This window comes from Schistocerca cancellata, chromosome 3 (assembly GCF_023864275.1).
Source record: "Schistocerca cancellata isolate TAMUIC-IGC-003103 chromosome 3, iqSchCanc2.1, whole genome shotgun sequence".
In the NCBI taxonomy this organism is placed as follows: Eukaryota; Metazoa; Arthropoda; class Insecta; order Orthoptera; family Acrididae; genus Schistocerca; species Schistocerca cancellata.
The window spans coordinates 72,854,753-72,871,208 of record NC_064628.1 but is presented as its reverse complement, the minus strand read 5'-3'; the positions used below and the strand labels follow the sequence as shown (position 1 = coordinate 72,871,208).

General features: G+C 46.4%; 1 protein-coding gene across 1 annotated transcript; it reads right to left on the bottom strand.

Moving 5' to 3' along the window:
* Positions 1–963: 963 nt before the first annotated feature.
* LOC126177011 (cuticle protein 18.7-like) lies at positions 964–12,514 on the bottom strand. Its single transcript, XM_049924231.1, has 3 exons — positions 12,406–12,514; positions 4,733–5,053; positions 964–1,327 (listed from the first exon to the last, which is right to left on the bottom strand). Exons 1-3 carry the CDS (start codon positions 12,415–12,417, stop codon positions 1,070–1,072), a joined length of 591 nt encoding a protein of 196 aa, XP_049780188.1. The 5' UTR covers positions 12,418–12,514; the 3' UTR covers positions 964–1,069.
* Positions 12,515–16,456: the final 3,942 nt, after the last annotated feature.

Below are 16,456 nucleotides of genomic sequence, written 5' to 3'. Positions count from 1 at the left end.
TGGAATTGGTCAGCCTCTACCAATCCATCGGTCACAGAATCTTTTTTTGAGAAGCGTACGAACACTTCGACTGAAATGTTCAAATGGTTCAAATGGCTCTGAGCACTATGGGACTCAACTGCTGAGGTCATTAGTCCCCTAGAACTTAGAACTAGTTAAACCTAACGAACCTAAGGATATCACAAACATCCATGCCCGAGGCACGATTCGAACCTGCGACCGTAGCGGTCTTGCGGTTCCAGACTGCAGCGCCTTTAACCGCACGGCCACTTCGACCGGCGACTGAAATGTGCAGGAGCTCCACTGTGCATGAACCTCATGTTGTGTCGTACTTGTAAAGGCACATGTTCTAGCTGCACAGGTAGAGTATCCTGTATGAAATCATGATAACGTGCTCCATTGAGTGTAGGTGGACGAAGCTAAAATGAGCTCTAACATGGAAATTAAGCGTTTCCGTACACATGTCCACATAACATCTTTTCTTTATTTGTGTGTGAGGAATGTTTCCTGAAAGTTTGGCCGTACGTTTTTGTAACACCCTCAATAGAGAGCGTTATCCGGCGACACCATCATGAGATAAGAATTTTTCAGTTTATTCAGATTGATTTCACAGGGCCTTGTCGAAGTGCTGCTTACGCCAAAATTTATCAATTTTCATGAGTTAGGATATTAAAAAAATTTTATCACTTTTATTATTTTAATGGCTATGAACTGCGCTTTACCAGCGACAGACTACAACTGCCCTGTAGCAGCGAGCGACTGCAACAACTGCCTGGGCTGCTCTGATCTGCGACTCTATTGCAGCAAAGATATTTTCTGTCGCAGGCAGCGCGTTACCAATACATCGAAATTACATTTCTTCAAGCAGTGTGGTGGTCCCCTTACATCCATTCCGTCGACAATAAATAACATTAAATCGGTACTGAATGTCAATAAGGTGTGAGAGTAAAGCGAAGAACACAGTTTAGTACTTGCAGCAGTCGTCATGTGAGTTTATTTACGAAGTCTAAGTTACAGGGTTTGTACATATCGGTGAGCCGCACACGCGGGAGGCGGTCTAGTGGTCGCTTCAGCCGAAGAGGGCAGCCTTGGCCTGCAGGTGCGCCACGGCGTCGGCGATCTTGCCGGCGGCCACGGCAGGGGTGTCCAGCGGCACGCCCTGCGCCGTCAGCAGAGTGCCGTCGGGCGCCACCTGGGCGGCGCCGGCCACGCCCAGGCCCAGGCCGAGCAGGCCGGGGGCGTACACTGCGGGGGCGGCGGGGGCGGCGGCGGAGGCGGCGGCCGCCTGCGCTTGCGCCGCCGCGTGCGCCGCCTTCGCTGCGGCCACCTGCGGAAAACGCCACAGTGCCAGTCTCAGCATCCCGCTGAACACAAATGAAGCTGTAATTTTTTTTTAACACGGTAGCCCATCATTCAGTTCATTCTACTGTACACAAAAGTACGACGCACCACGAATCCATTGTCCGAATGGAACTGAAAGTGGTAGATGTAATGTACGTGTACAAACAAGCAGATGATTATAGTTTCACAAAAATTGAATGATTTACTCGTGAGAAAGAGCTTCACAAACTGAGAAGTCTATAACGCGTAGGTCCACTTCTGGCCCTGGCTCAGTTATTCGGCTTGGCATTGGTTGGCAGAGTTGTTGGACGTCGTCCTGAGGGACATGGTGCAAAATTCTGTTCAATTGGGACGTTAGATCGTCGAAATCCATTGATGGTTGGAGGGCCGTGCCAATAATGCGCCAAACGTTGTGAACTGGGGCAAATCCCGTCGACTTTCCTCGCCAAGGTAGGGTTCAAAGGACAAACAGAGTCAAAAAAAATGGTTCAAATGGCTCTGAGCACTATGGGACTCAACTGCTGTGGTCATAAGTCCCCTAGAACTTAGAACTACTTAAACCTAACTAACCTAAGGACAGGACACAACACCCAGCCATCACGAAGCAGAGAAAATCCCTGACCCCGCCGGGAATCGAACCCGGGAACCCGGGCGTGGGAAGCGAGAACGCTACCGCACGACCACGAGATGCGGGCAAACAGAGTCAGTAGAAACTGTCATCGTGTCGTGGCTAGCATTATCTTGCTGAACTGTGAGCCCAGGATGGCTTGCCTTGAAGAGCAACAAAAGGGGCGTCGAATAACGTCGACGCACCGCTGTGCTGAGGGGTACAGAGTATGAGAACAAAAGGGGTTATGCTATGAAAAGAAGGGCCACCCAGACTACTCCTTGTTATTGGGGTTGGGGTTGTTTTAGGGGAAGAGACCAAACTGCGAAGTCATCAGTCTCATCGGTTTAGGGAAGGACGGGGAAGAAAGTCGGCCGTGCCCTTTCAAAGAAACCATCCCGGCATGTCCCTGGAGCGATTCAGGGAAATCACAGAAAACCTAAATCAGGATGGCCGGACGCGGGATTGAACCGTCGTCCTCCCGAATGCGAGTCCATTGTGCTAGCCACTGCGCTACCTCGCTCGGTCCTTCTTATTGGATCACATGGTGGGCGACATTGAGGTTGGTATCCTACCGATGTCAGGAGCGTCTCTACACACGTCTTTGGCCTAGAATCTCATTGACTGGAGTATAATTGAGTTATGTGACGAGTTCCACTTTGAAATGACCCCGATGACCAGTGAAGACGCCCCAGGTAGCTGTGGGACATAAACCTGATGGTCGCTCGCCATTCGTCAAGACTGCCACATCGAGAGGTATCAGAACGACCTTCGCCTGTAACATTCGACTCGGACATTCCTGAACTAGGGTCCCTTACCCTTATTCATACACCTCTGAAAGTTTGTAATAACACTGTGGAATCATACTTCAAGTATTTTCTTTGATTTAAGAACTGCAGCGATTGTGTGAACCTTGAAATACTTTTACGTGAGTTTGAACATTATGGGATTAGCGAAATAGCTCAGCAATCGTTAACTTCACATCTGGAATGTAGAAGCAGAAGGTCGATGACTAGTGACAACAAACAATACGTTTCTGTGTCTTTAAAAGAATGAAAAAGCGTATAAACATTAATAAGTGTAACTATGCTCAGGTACAACGCATAAAGTAACCACGACTTAATTTTGCCTCTTTTCTTTACGTTGTCGAAATGAATTTGAATAAAAAACGAAGAAAATTGAAGCGTATGAGATGTGGTGTTATAGAAATATGTTGAAGTTCAAGTGTACTGAAAGACAGGGAATGCAGAATCGGCGAAGGAAGGTGTAAGTAGGCTGTTTAAGTTTTTTTGTTGGTAACGCCACGTAGGGTTCTGTATGAAAATCACTGATTGTGCTGTGTGCAGTCTGTGGCTGGTTGGCATTGTTGGAATGTTCACTATTGTAGTGTTGGGCAGATGGATGTGAACAGCGTGTAGCGTGTAGCAGTGTGGTGCAGTTGGAGGTGAGCCACCAACAGTGGTGGATGTGGGGAGAGAACAGCGCGTAGCATTGGGCAGTTGGTGAGCCTCCAGCAGTGGTGGATGTGGGGAGAGAGATGGCAGAATTTTGAGAGCGGACTGTCTGGACATGTATCCATGAGAAAGAGTAAATTTGTAATACTGGACATCATATATATATATATATATGAGGACTTTCGAACATTATTAAGGCAAATACATTGTTTGTTTTCGACCAAAATCTTTCATTTGCTAACTATGCCTATCAATAGTTAGTGCCTTCAGTAGTTAGAATCTTTTACTTAGCTGCCAGTATTGGCGCTCGCTGTATTGCAGTAGTTCGAGTAACCAAGATTTTTGTGAGGCTATTGTTAGTCAGGGCCATTCTTTTGTAGGGATTATTGAGAGTCAGATGGCGTTGCGCTAAAAATATTGTGTGTCAGTTTAGTGATGATCAGAACAAGTAAAGAGAGACCTGTTTGAATACGTTCAGTTTTGTTCAACCGTTTGAAAATCTAACAACGTAGAGGTTTTCCAGCACTGTCATTCATAATTTTTTTTCTAAGGGGAATTTTCAAAGGAACATATGGAAGATACGGAGAAGAACGACATGTGTTAAGACATCAGGGAATAGCTTCCATGGTATCATTGGGAGCCGTGGACGATAAAAACCGTAGGGAAAGACAGAGATTGGACTGTATCCAATAAATAATAGAGGACGTAATCTGCAAGTGCTATCAGGAATTCGTGGCGGGGCACGTCAAACCAGTCAAAAGAAAAAAGCTCACTTGAGTTTAGACATCCCCCCCAAATCGAGTCGCAGTGGTTAGTACACTGGACTCGCATTCGGGAGGACGACAGTTCAATCCCGTGTCCGGCCATCGTGATTTAGGTTTCCCATGATTTTCCTAAATCGCTCCAGGCAAATGCTGGGTTGGTTCCTTTGAAAGGGCACGGCCGACTTCCTTCCCCGAGCTTCCCTAATCCAATGAGACCGATGACCTAGCTGTTTGGTCTCTTCCCCCAAACAACCCAACCCAATCCAACCCAAATCAAGTGGAAGCCGGCCACTGCGGCCGAGCGGTTCCAGGCGCTTCAGTCCAGAACCGCGCTGCTGCTACGGTCGCAGGTTCGAATTCTGCCTCGGGCATGGATGTGTGTGATGTCCCTAGGTTAGTTAGGCTTAAGTAGTTCTAAGTTCTAGGGGACTGATGACAACAGATGTTATGTCCCATAGTGCTCGGAGCCATTTTTTTAGTCCTCGAAAAGGAAAATAAAGATCACCTCTGTGATCGTTTTGGTTTCTGCTTAACTGGTGACGGGGGGGGGGGGGCGACTGACTTACCTCAGGGGTGTCCAGGGGAACGCCCCCAGGTCCAATGACGATGTTGGCCGGCCCGTAGGCTGCGAGACCGGCGCCGGGTGCAGCGGCGGCCGGCGCAGCGGCGGGTGCCGGAACCACGGGCACTCCCTGGGCGTTGCGGGCTGCTTCGGCAGCCTGGATGGCCAGGATGCGCGACTTGGCGGCCGCCACCTCCGGCGTGTCAGCAGGTAGCCCCGCAGCGGACACGGCGCCGGGGACGCCGTAGGACAGGCCGTAGGGCAGCCCCAGACCCAGGTAGCCGGGCCTGGCCGCGGCGTAGCCCACCAGAGCGCACACTAGCACCTGCAACACGGCGCGTACTGGGAGTCTCACCGAGGCCTCAGTGGTTCAGTTCGAATGTTCTAGCACTACGCGACTAACGAGGTTGAGATGTCGTTGTGGTCAAACTACACTCCTGGAAATGGAAAAAAGAACACATTGACACCGGTGTGTCAGACCCACCATACTTGCTCCGGACACTGCGAGAGGGCTGTACAAGCAATTATCACACGCACGGCTCAGCGGACACACCAGGAACCGCGGTGTTGGCCGTCGAATGGCGCTAGCTGCGCAGCATTTGTGCACCGCCGCCGTCAGTGTCAGCCAGTTTGCCGTGGCATACGGAGCTCCATCGCAGTCTTTAACACTGGTAGCATGCCGCGACAGCGTGGACGTGAACCGTATGTGCAGTTGACGGACTTTGAGCGAGGGCGTATAGTGGGCATGCGGGAGGCCGGGTGGACGTACCGCCGAATTGCTCAACACGTGGGGCGTGAGGTCTCCACAGTACATCGATGTTGTCGCCAGTGGTCGGCGGAAGGTGCACGTGCCAGTCGACCTGGGACCGGACCGCAGCGACGCACGGATGCACGCCAAGACCGTAGGATCCTACGCAGTGCCGTAGGGGACCGCACCGCCACTTCCCAGCAAATTAGGGACACTGTTGCTCCTGGGGTATCGGCGAGGACCATTCGCAACCGTCTCCATGAAGCTGGGCTACGGTCCCGCACACCGTTACGCCGTCTTCCGCTCACGCCCCAACATCGTGCAGCCCGCCTCCAGTGGTGTCGCGACAGGCGTGAATGGAGGGACGAATGGAGACGCGTCGTCTTCAGCGATGAGAGTCGCTTCTGCCTTGGTGTCAATGATGGTCGTATGCGTGTTTGGCGCCGTGCAGGTGAGCGCCACAATCAGGACTGCATACGACCGAGGCACACAGGGCCAACACCCGGCATCATGGTGTGGGGAGCGATCTCCTACACTGGCCGTACACCACTGGTGATCGTCGAGAGGACACTGAATAGTGCACGGTACATCCAAACCGTCATCGAACCCATCGTTCTACCATTCCTAGACCGGCAAGGGAACTTGCTGTTCCAACAGGACAATGCACGTCCGCATGTATCCCGTGCCACCCAACGTGCTCTAGAAGGTGTAAGTCAACTACCCTGGCCAGCCAGATCTCCGGATCTGTCCCCCATTGAGCATGTTTGGGACTGGATGAAGCGTCGTCTCACGCGGTCTGCACGTCCAGCACGAACGCTGGTCCAACTGAGGCGCCAGGTGGAAATGGCATGGCAAGCCGTTCCACAGGACTACATCCAGCATCTCTACGATCGTCTCCATGGGAGAATAGCAGCCTGCATTGCTGCGAAAGGTGGATATACACTGTACTAGTGCCGACATTGTGCATGCTCTGTTGCCTGTGTCTATGTGCCTGTGGTTCTCTCAGTGTGATCATGTGATGTATCTGACCCCAGGAATGTGTCAATAAAGTTTCCCCTTCCTGGGACAATTAATTCACGGTGTTCTTATTTCAATTTCCAGGAGTGTAGTTTATACAACTCTTCGCGCTAGTCTGTCCTACATAATCTTTTTTGTACATGCATAACTACTGTAAACGACTTCCAACTGAGACTGTCTATTGTGGTCATCTCCATATACAATTTTTACCGCTGATATTTCCAAATTAGCTTCTCCTTGGCTCACCAAGTTGCTTCCTGTCACCATATCCCTTTGTAACATACAATTCCGTAGCCTCGTCCTCTTCGTTCTTGTTGACACTGCGGTTGGTTTCCAAGAGACGATTGAAGGACGACTTTGTCGAGCATGGATATAATGGATCGGGCTTTCAGTAATTCTTCGAGGTGTTTGTGGTCGGTGCCTATCATTAAGGCTTAAGGGCTATTTATGTTAGTTGTTTTCCAACATCTGCTGTATATAAGATTTTGATAATAGCTAATAGAACTTTGCTATGTCAACTAAAAAGACTGCATCCTGCTCCTATGGCTGATCGTCTGAAAGGCTGAATATTGAAACAATTTCGTGCAGCTGCTTGGAGCTTGCGAAATCGAAGAATAGGGTGGCAGTCCTCGTGCAATGGAGGAGACAATTCTGGGTGTTCTGTTGGGCAGAGGTGGTGTTTTAATTTAGAGTGGTGCGTAGTATATCACATGGGGATTTAATGATTATTTGTGATCCATGAAGTTACTTTTTTAATACGGAAATCTTAAAAGAGTTTGCAAGTGTTGAAATGGTTCTGAACTGAGAGATCAATTCAGTAACAGCGTATAACCAGACTTCTGGAGACAATTTGCCGTTGTTAATTTGAGATTTTTGTGCAACACATGGTGTGAAGTGACCACAGAGTCCAGAATTTGGCAGGATACCCCTTAAGAGGACATCCAACAAATCTATCAGTCAGTGCCAAGCCGAACAATTGCTTACATGAGGGCCAGAGGTTGACTAGTGCGTTATTTACTTGCTCAGTTTGTGAAGATCTTTCTTTCGAATAAGTCATCCAATTTTTCTGAAATAGTAATCATTTGTTTGTCTGAAAATATACACCATATCTAATTATTTCCGTCGTAGTCGAATAATTGCTTCATGGTGATTCGTTTTAGGTTAGACTTGGTGGAAACGACTAACTAAAGAAGTCGTTCTTGTTTGTATTTCCTTCCCCTGGAGTCATTATCGGTGTACGCATGTGACAATACAGGCTTTTGCGTGTGTTATTTTCTGCAGCTTATGCAATTCCTGTCGCCTCATTGTTGTTTTTTCTCTACGATTAGTGAGAAGCTGTGAATGCTTCTATCTTCGAATCACATAAATTTAATTCATGCCATTCGGTTCTCCTCACTGGCTGTTCGTTTGAAAACTGAATCGTTTTTCACAGTTTCTTCTGTCCTTGATCTGATCTTTCATTTCCGTCATTGGCTTTTCAACAGATAATTGAGAAAAAGAAATGCGTAATTTCATCTCGTTTACACACTCTTCATCTACATCCTTCGATTATTCGAACTGCGTTCTGTTTGTGTCTAATCTGTTCTGTTCTCCAAACGTTTGGGAATATCTGAATTCAAACTGAACTCTCTTAAAGATTTTTCTGTTTCCCGCAAGTCCATGAAGCGTTTCCCGTTCGTAACAAAGGAAATGTATCTCAGGTACTTTATTTCGTTGAGTACTCTTCAGGCTTGTTATCTTTTTCCCCGTCTTTGTAGTCGTGTAAACAGATGAATAGGTATTTTACTATGAATAACATCGTATCTAAAATACTCGTGTACTGTCAACACAAGCGCATAACGGTTATCAAGCAACTTTAATTTCTTGAGTTTACTACTGTGTAATACAACAATGAATCAGCTTGTTCTGTCGTATGTGAAAGACCATTACAGGATTTTACATAAACATAATTTTACGATTAAACAGTGACTCTCGGGAGATTCTGTCCAGTAATAACACTGGAAATTTTACTAACGTCACGCAGCGCACGAAGACGATAAGTATTGCATCTCCGAGAAAATCAGTAGGCATCTCACAGCATCAAGCCAAAAATTGGCTTTCGTACAGAATATCCACTGCGTTAGAAATTGCCTCCCCACCGCATTTTACCAATGTATGGTCAGCGTAAGTTTCTATAAAGAATTAAGGGTGGGTCCGGCTTTTTGAAAAAATGGGAAAACATCCTTAATTCATTATTATATTCTGCGAGCAAGGGAACCGATCTCAAAACTCCAGTATAAAGTAAGTTTTCTGTATTCAAAGTATGATCGACTGACGGGTTGTCCCATACACTTCAAAATGGCTAACACAGCCGAAACTGTACAATAGCGAAGGCTACAAAATACAAGGATATTTTAACACAAGTAACGACAGTGGCAAATTATTGTTATTCGTAAAATTTATTTCGGCCGTGGACGCTGTTGCAAATAATATATTAGAAGGACTATAGTGCAGGACTCTGAGGTAGCTACGTACTAGTGGAACAAAGCTAGATTGATGAATCCAACTGAAAACGTTCGCTTTAATAGGAAGTGCTTTGCAAAACTGTGATTCCTAAGAATGTTAATATTTAGGTAAATACAAAGACGGGTTGAGTTAAACAATACAAACAAAATTGAATGACTATGGATTCGAGAAGAAATTCATAATAAATTTAAAATGAAAGATTATTTAATTTGTAAACTATACTTCACGCAATTAACACTTAGTATGGAGCTACTATATTTGACATCCCATATAGGGTGGACTCATGTTAGCGTTCGCAGAAAAGATTAAGCGCAAAAATAATCTAACAGCATTAGTGGCCGGAAGCCCCGATCCGGAATTTTTCGGTTGCTTGGTGCAATGCCTATTAGACGCCACTTCGGCAACTGGCGCGTCTTCCGAGCGAAGATGAGATGAAACGTGGAGCACAACACAAATACCCAATCTCCTGGCGAAGATAACCACCGAACCGCGCCGGAATCGAATCTGGGATTTCGCCATCAACAGCCAACGGCGCTAGGCTCTTTTTTTCCCCCAGACCCTAAATATATGAACCTCTTATCAGTCCAACATTGTTTTTATGTGGCAAAAAAAACACAGTTGGACGCGAACAGGGCACCACAAGTCCAGAATGCACAATGATTTACACTTTTTTTTAATCCCTCTTCTTTTTCCGACACAGGAAACACACCGAAGTATACACTCAAATGGCATTGTTTTCCTTCAAAAAACGAAAATATTCTCTTTTTTCTTCCAAAACACTTACTGAAGGCAATAAATTAAAATAAAACAGAAGAAGTCATTTCGACAAAAACAATAGGGGGAAATCATAAAAACGTATAGGAGGGAATGGGACGTCAATTTTAACGTGCCCACACATTCTTTCTTGCGTCACTTCTACGTCGTGGAACATCTAAATCCACAGAAGTGTCCACAAAAATAAAAATAAAAAATGGGGGAAATGGCAACTCATCCAACGCCTTGTCGACGAAAAACAAGATACAACATATTAGAAAAAAATTCACGATAACGGGGCATCCTGAGCCATGTCCAATGTGCTGTGGCGATGTGTTGGGAAAAGTCACACGAATCTGCGTCATATCCACTCAGCATCACGTAGTGGACATAATGACCAACAAGTCACATGATGGTATTGTTCTTCGATCGAGGGAAGAAGGTTGAATCGGAAAGCACGAGAATCTCCCCCGAGATAGCCGCCTCCGACGTCCTGAGGAGAAAATCCAGTTGTCGGCGAAGCCATCTCCAATGGTCATGACCGCAGGAAATCAACCGATGAGATAATGTATCAGTTTCATGGCAACGATTGCAGCGATCCGTTACACTGAGGCCAATACGAAAATTTCGCACGTTGGTAGACACAATATCATTAACAACTTGGTACCACAAGGGCGCCACTTCAATCGGGAAAATCGGGAGGCTGATGTTAGACCAAACAATCTTCCAGTTCGTTTCTGGCGACAGGGCTTCCACAGAGGGAATACTATGAGGAACTGGACAGCGGCTGAAGAGCATTTTTAGGGAGAGATTCGCTTGGGAAAGGATATTTACTCCTAAATAACTGACCTCAAGAAAAAATTCCTTAACGTGCCGTAATTTATAATTAATCCTACCAATATCTACTGGAGGTGCCACTAGACCAAGAGAGACAGACGGGAAGCGGGCCCCACGAGAAATACGGGGCCTACAGCAAACTTGTGACGTCACACAAACCAGCATGTCCGCCACACTTTGCGAACGCTCGGCTCCGATAAGTGCTCAAGGCAACTCAATATGTCAATCAAAAGGTACGCACTCAAGGTCTTAGCTTTGCCGTGTGCTATCGAGGGCTTGCGTGAATTTAAACACGAAGTCAAGAATTATTAAACTCGTCTGGAATAGTTATTCGTTACCCTCCGGAGACGGCTGCTGGCACTCGTAAGACATGCAGTGTCACGTGCTGTGACGTACGCTCCAAAGGCTTTCTCGTGGGCCTCGGACGGGACTTAAGTGACTTTTCCTTACTAAGTGGATGTTGTGTTCTTCAGTCCTGAGACTGGGTTGATGCAGCTCTCCATGCTACTCTATCCTGTGCAAGTTTCTTCATCTCCCAGTACCTACTGCAGCCTACATCCTTCTGAATCTCCTTAGTGTATTCATCTCTTGGTCTCCCTCTACGGTTTTTACCCTCCACGCTGTCCTCCAATACTAAAATGGTGATCCCTCTATGTCTCAGAACATGTCCTACCAACCGATCCCTTCTTCTAGTCAAGTTGTGCCACAAGCTGCTCTTCTCCCCACTTCTATTCAATACCTCCTCATTAGCAATGTGATCTACCCAGCTAATCTTCAGCATTCTTCTGTAGCACCACATTTCGAAAGCTTCCATTCTCTTCTTGTCTAAACTATTTATCGTCCACGTTTCACTTCCATACATGGCTACACTCCATACAAATACTTTCAGAAACGACTTCCTGACATTTAAATCTATACTCGATGTTAACAAATTTCTCTTCTTCAGAAACGCTTTTCTTGCTACTGCCTGTCTACATTTTATATCCTCTCTATTTCGACCATCATCAGTTATTTTGCTCCCCAAATAGCAAAACTCCTTTACTACTTTAAGTGTCTCATTTCCTAATCTAATTCCCGCAGCATCACCCGATTTAATTCGAGTACATTCCATTATCCTGGTTTTGCTTTTGTTGATGTTCATCTTATACCCTCCTTTCAAGACACTGTCCATTCCGTTCAGCTGCTCTTCCAAGTCCTTTGCTGTTTCTGACATAATTACAATGTCATCGGCGAACCTCGAGGTTTTTATTTCTTCTCCATGGGTTTTAATACCTACTCCGAATTATTCTTTTGTTTCCTTTATTGCTTGCTCAATATACAGATTGAATAACATCGGGGATAGGCTACAACCCTGTGTCACTCCCTTCCCAACCACTGCTTCCCTTTCATGCCCCTCGACTCTTATAACTGCCATCTGGTTTCTGTACAAATTGTAAATATCATTTCGCTCCCTGTATTTTACCCCTGCCACCTTCAGAATTTGAAAGGGAGTATTCCAGTCAACATTGTCAAAAGCTTTCTCTAAGTCTACAAATGCTAGAAACGTAGGTTTGCCTTTCCTTAATCTAGCTTCTAAGATAAGCCGTAGCGTCAGTATTGCCTCACGTGTTCCAATATTTCTACGGAATCCAAACTGATCTTCCCCGAGGTCGGTTTCTACCAGGTTTTTCCATTCGTCTGTATAGAGTTCGTATTAGTATTTTGCAGCTGTGACTTATTAAACTGATAGTTTTGTGATTTTCACATCTGTCTACACCTGCTAAGTGGGTAATTGAACTTAAAGTAAAGAGAGCCGCGTGTAGGGCCGTGGCACTCACCAGGACCTTCATGTCAGCAGCGGCGGCGGAGGTGGTGGATGTGCTGATGAACTGTGCCCGTCTGCCGACAGCGGCCCGCCGCAGAGCTTATATACGGAGGGACGCGGATGGCCGGAGGACGCGCCGCGACACTTGCAGGGCGGAGCAGACCCGGCGGCCTTCCTGGCTCCTCCCTGTCCCGGCCTGGCATTGCACCAGCCACCGGCCGCGATCCTCTGCCAGCTACGCGGCCTCCCCACGCCCTCATCTGGAGTCTAGCGCAACCGAGGCCTCCGGCTTCGTGCCGGACCGATGACTCGACCTGACACCGACTCTCACAAGGGAACCTCCCCATCGCACCCCCCTCAGATTTAGTTATAAGTTGGCACAGTGGATAGGCCTTGAAAAGCTGAACACAGATCAATCGAGAAAACAGGAAGAAGTTGTGTGGAACTATGGAAAAATAAGCAAAATATACAAACTGAGTAGTCCATGTGCAAGTTAGGCAACATCAAGGACACTATCAGCGTACCAGTGCCGTGGTTAGCGCGAGCAGCTGTGGAGCGAGAGGTCCTTGGTTGAAGTCTTCCCTCGAGTGAAAAGTTTTATTTTTTATTTTCAATTTATGTCACAAGCTCTTATGTTTTCATCACTGTTTTGGGAGTGATTATCACATCCACAAGAAAACCTAAATAGAGCAAGGTAGAAGAATCTTTTTACCCATTCGCCAAGTGTACAAGTTAGGTGGGTCGACAACAGATTCCTGTCATGTGACGCACATGCCGTCACCAGTGTCGTATAGAATATATCAGACGTGTTTTCCTGTGGAAGAATCTGTTGACCTATGACCCTGCGATCAAATGTTTTCGGTTCCCATTGGAGAGGCACGTCCTTTCGTCTAGGTTTTGCGGTGCGGTCGCAAAACACAGACACTAAACTTATTACAGTGAACAGAGACGTCAATGAACGAACGGACAGATCATAACTTTGCGAAAATAAATTTTTTACTCGAGGGAAAGCTTGAACCAAGGACCTCTCGTTCCGCAGCTGCTCTCGCTAACCACAGGACCACGGCATTGCTGAGCTCACTGTATCCTTAACGTTGCCTATGTTGCACATGGACTACTCAGTTTGTATACTTTGCTTATTTTTCCATAGTTCCACACAACTTCCTCCTGTTTTCTCGATTGATCTGTGTTCAGTTTTTCAAGGCCTATCCACTGTGCCAACTTATAACTAAATCTGAGGGGGGTGCGATGGGGAGGTTCCCTTGTCAGGTGCTTTCCGACCTGCTGAAAAATGCTGAGCCGGCCGCAGTGGCCGTGCGGTTCTAGGCGCTACAGTCTGGAACCGGGCTACCCCTACGGTCGCAGGTTCGAATCCTGCCTCGGGCATGGATGTGTGTGATGTCCTTAGGTTAATTAGGTGTAGTTAGTTCTAAGTTCTAGGCGACTGATGACCTCAGAAGTTAAGTCGCATAGTGCTCAGAGCCATTTGAACCATTTTTGAAAGATGCCGGCAACCACATGCCCACCTAATAAGGTTCTTAGACCTCCGCTGACTACCGAAACAATACGAATGCTCTGGGCCGCTCTCGCAGGAGGTAGTCATAAAGTTTTAACTTTCACCTGAAAATGAAAACATAATAACATTTTTATTTTGTGCAGGTACTTGTCTGCGGTCCTGGTATAGACTGAAAACCCCTCGCCACAGTACCCGGACTGGCGGCTGTAGGACGCAAAACAAATTGGCGCAGGGCATTAATAAAGTGATCCATCTTTCAGTAATTCGTTTTCTGCATTTGAAATGGGAGCGAAGCTGTAACAGTCCACTGTGAGCTCGTGGAAGCGTGTGGCAACAATGCACTCTCACATGAGTTCCGACTATTGTAGAGGTTTCCACTACATCTACATCTGCATCTACATCTACGTGATTACTCTGCTATGCACAATAAAGTGCCTACCGGAGGGTTGAATGAACCACCTTCAAGCTGTCTCTCTACCGTTCCACTCTCCAACGGCGCGCGGGAAAAACGAGCACTTAAATTTTTCTGTGTGATCCCTGATGTCTCTTATTTCATCTTGACGAACATTTCTCCCTGTGTAGGTGGGTGCCAACAGAATGCTTTCGCAATCACAGGAGAAAACTGGTGATGGAAATTTCATGAGAAGATCCCGTCGCAACGAAAAACGCCTTTGTTTTATTGATTGCCACTCCAATTCACGTATCATGTCTTCATGTCTGTGGCACTATCTCCCCTATTTCGCGATAGCAGAAAACGAGCCACCCTTCTTTGAACTTTTTCGATGTCATCCGTCAGTCCCACGTGAGGCGGATCCCACACCGCACAGCAATACTGCATAATAGGGCGGACAAGAGTGGTGTAGGCAGTCTCTTAAGTAGACCTGTTACACCTTCTAAGTGTTCTGTCAATCAATCGCAGTCTTTGTTTTGCTCTATCCACAACATTATGTATGTGATCGTTCCAATTTAGGTTATTTGTAATTGTAATCCCTAAGTATTTAGTTGAATTTACATCCTTAAGATTGTCAAACAAATCTGGATGACGAAGATCTCAGCGGTAGGTCTTGCATGTGACAGGCACCGGAAGTGGTCAAGAAGAAAAGAAATTGGGACCAGGTGCTCGAAGACTGACCGATCATGACAAGGCAATACAGAAAAAAGTGAAAGTCAGTTATGAATCACTTTTGAACATCTTGCTGCACATTTTGAACATAACAGAGGACACATACAGCTGGTTTCCACGACTGTTTAGATCATTAAAATATTCCACCTTGAGAAATAGAGAAGCTTGTCGCAAGTTAAAGATAGTATGGTCATGTTCGGACAGGAACATTGTGAGATCCAGAGTGTATAGGGTATCATACCTGATAGATCTCCTACTTTCAAGGAGTACTACATGAACTGCAAATCAAACTTTTACGCCAGGAACAAACTTGTACGTAAACTGGCTATATTACAGTAATCAAACAGAAACTTTATGAACCTTTGCAATGGCACTATGCTATTCTGCGTCAGAGTACGCATATTCTGTTTGGTATAATGCAATACATGCCAAACAGGTGGGTTGGAGGTTGGGTTGATTTGGAGGGAAGAGACCAAACAGCGAGGTCATCGGTCTCATCGAATTAAGTAAGGATGGGAAAGGAAGTCGGCCGTGCCCTATCAAAGGAACCATCCCGGCATTTCCCTGAAGCGATTTAGGGAAATCACGGAAAATCTAAATCAGGATGGTCGGACGCGGGATTGAACCGTCGTCCTCTCGAATGCGCGGCTACAGTGTTATCTACTGCGCTACCTCGCTCGGTCAAAAAGTTGGACTTAGGTCTCAGTGACACCTGTATAATCCTAACAGATTGCCGGAAATCCACTCTAGTCGAATGACTTTACCATCTCCCCCGTTCGAAGAGAAAGAGTTGCGAATTAGGAAAGAAATAATGTGGAGCAGGAGTGAACGTATCCTCAGTATGGGCACGAACTAGACCAGCAAAGACGGAAGTCGAGGACAGGTTTCCTGAGAATGTGGGCGGCACTTAAAACCACTGCTGAAAAAGCTAGGTTGCAACTGTAGGCGGCCACGACTTAACTTCCCTCTGGCTGGAAAAGAGTTTCAGAAACCCCTAGCTCTTTTGGGAAATGGACGTCTTGGGAGTCCCTGAATGGACTACTGTCTAGAATAGGCGGATCAAACATTAAATTTGGCAAGACGGTGCTACAGAGGTCATTGGTCTCCTCGAATTAGGGATGATGGGAAAGGAAGTCGGCTGTGCCCTGTCAAAGGAACCATTTGCCTGAAGCGATTTCGGGAAACCACGAAAAACCTACATCAGGATGGTCGGACGCGGGATGATGTTCAGTGTGACTGTGGAAGAAGGCAAGACTGTTCTTCATTTGTTTTAGTGCCGCTTGTGTCCAACTTCCTGCACAGAAGATGAACTTCATCAAGAAACAGGAATTGCACTGGAAGTGGACAAGTTTTGGGCAAAAGTGATATAATAGTCTAAAGTGTATGTTTCTGATACAAGAAGAAATAAATATGAAATTTTGACAG

Excerpts from the sequence above, each read along its gene's own strand:
- LOC126177011 (XM_049924231.1), bottom strand. Across the intron at positions 1,328-4,732 it reads TTCCCCTGGACACCCCTGAG|GTGGCCGCAGCGAAGGCGGC; the intron begins GTAAGTCAGTCG and ends CGTTTTCCGCAG.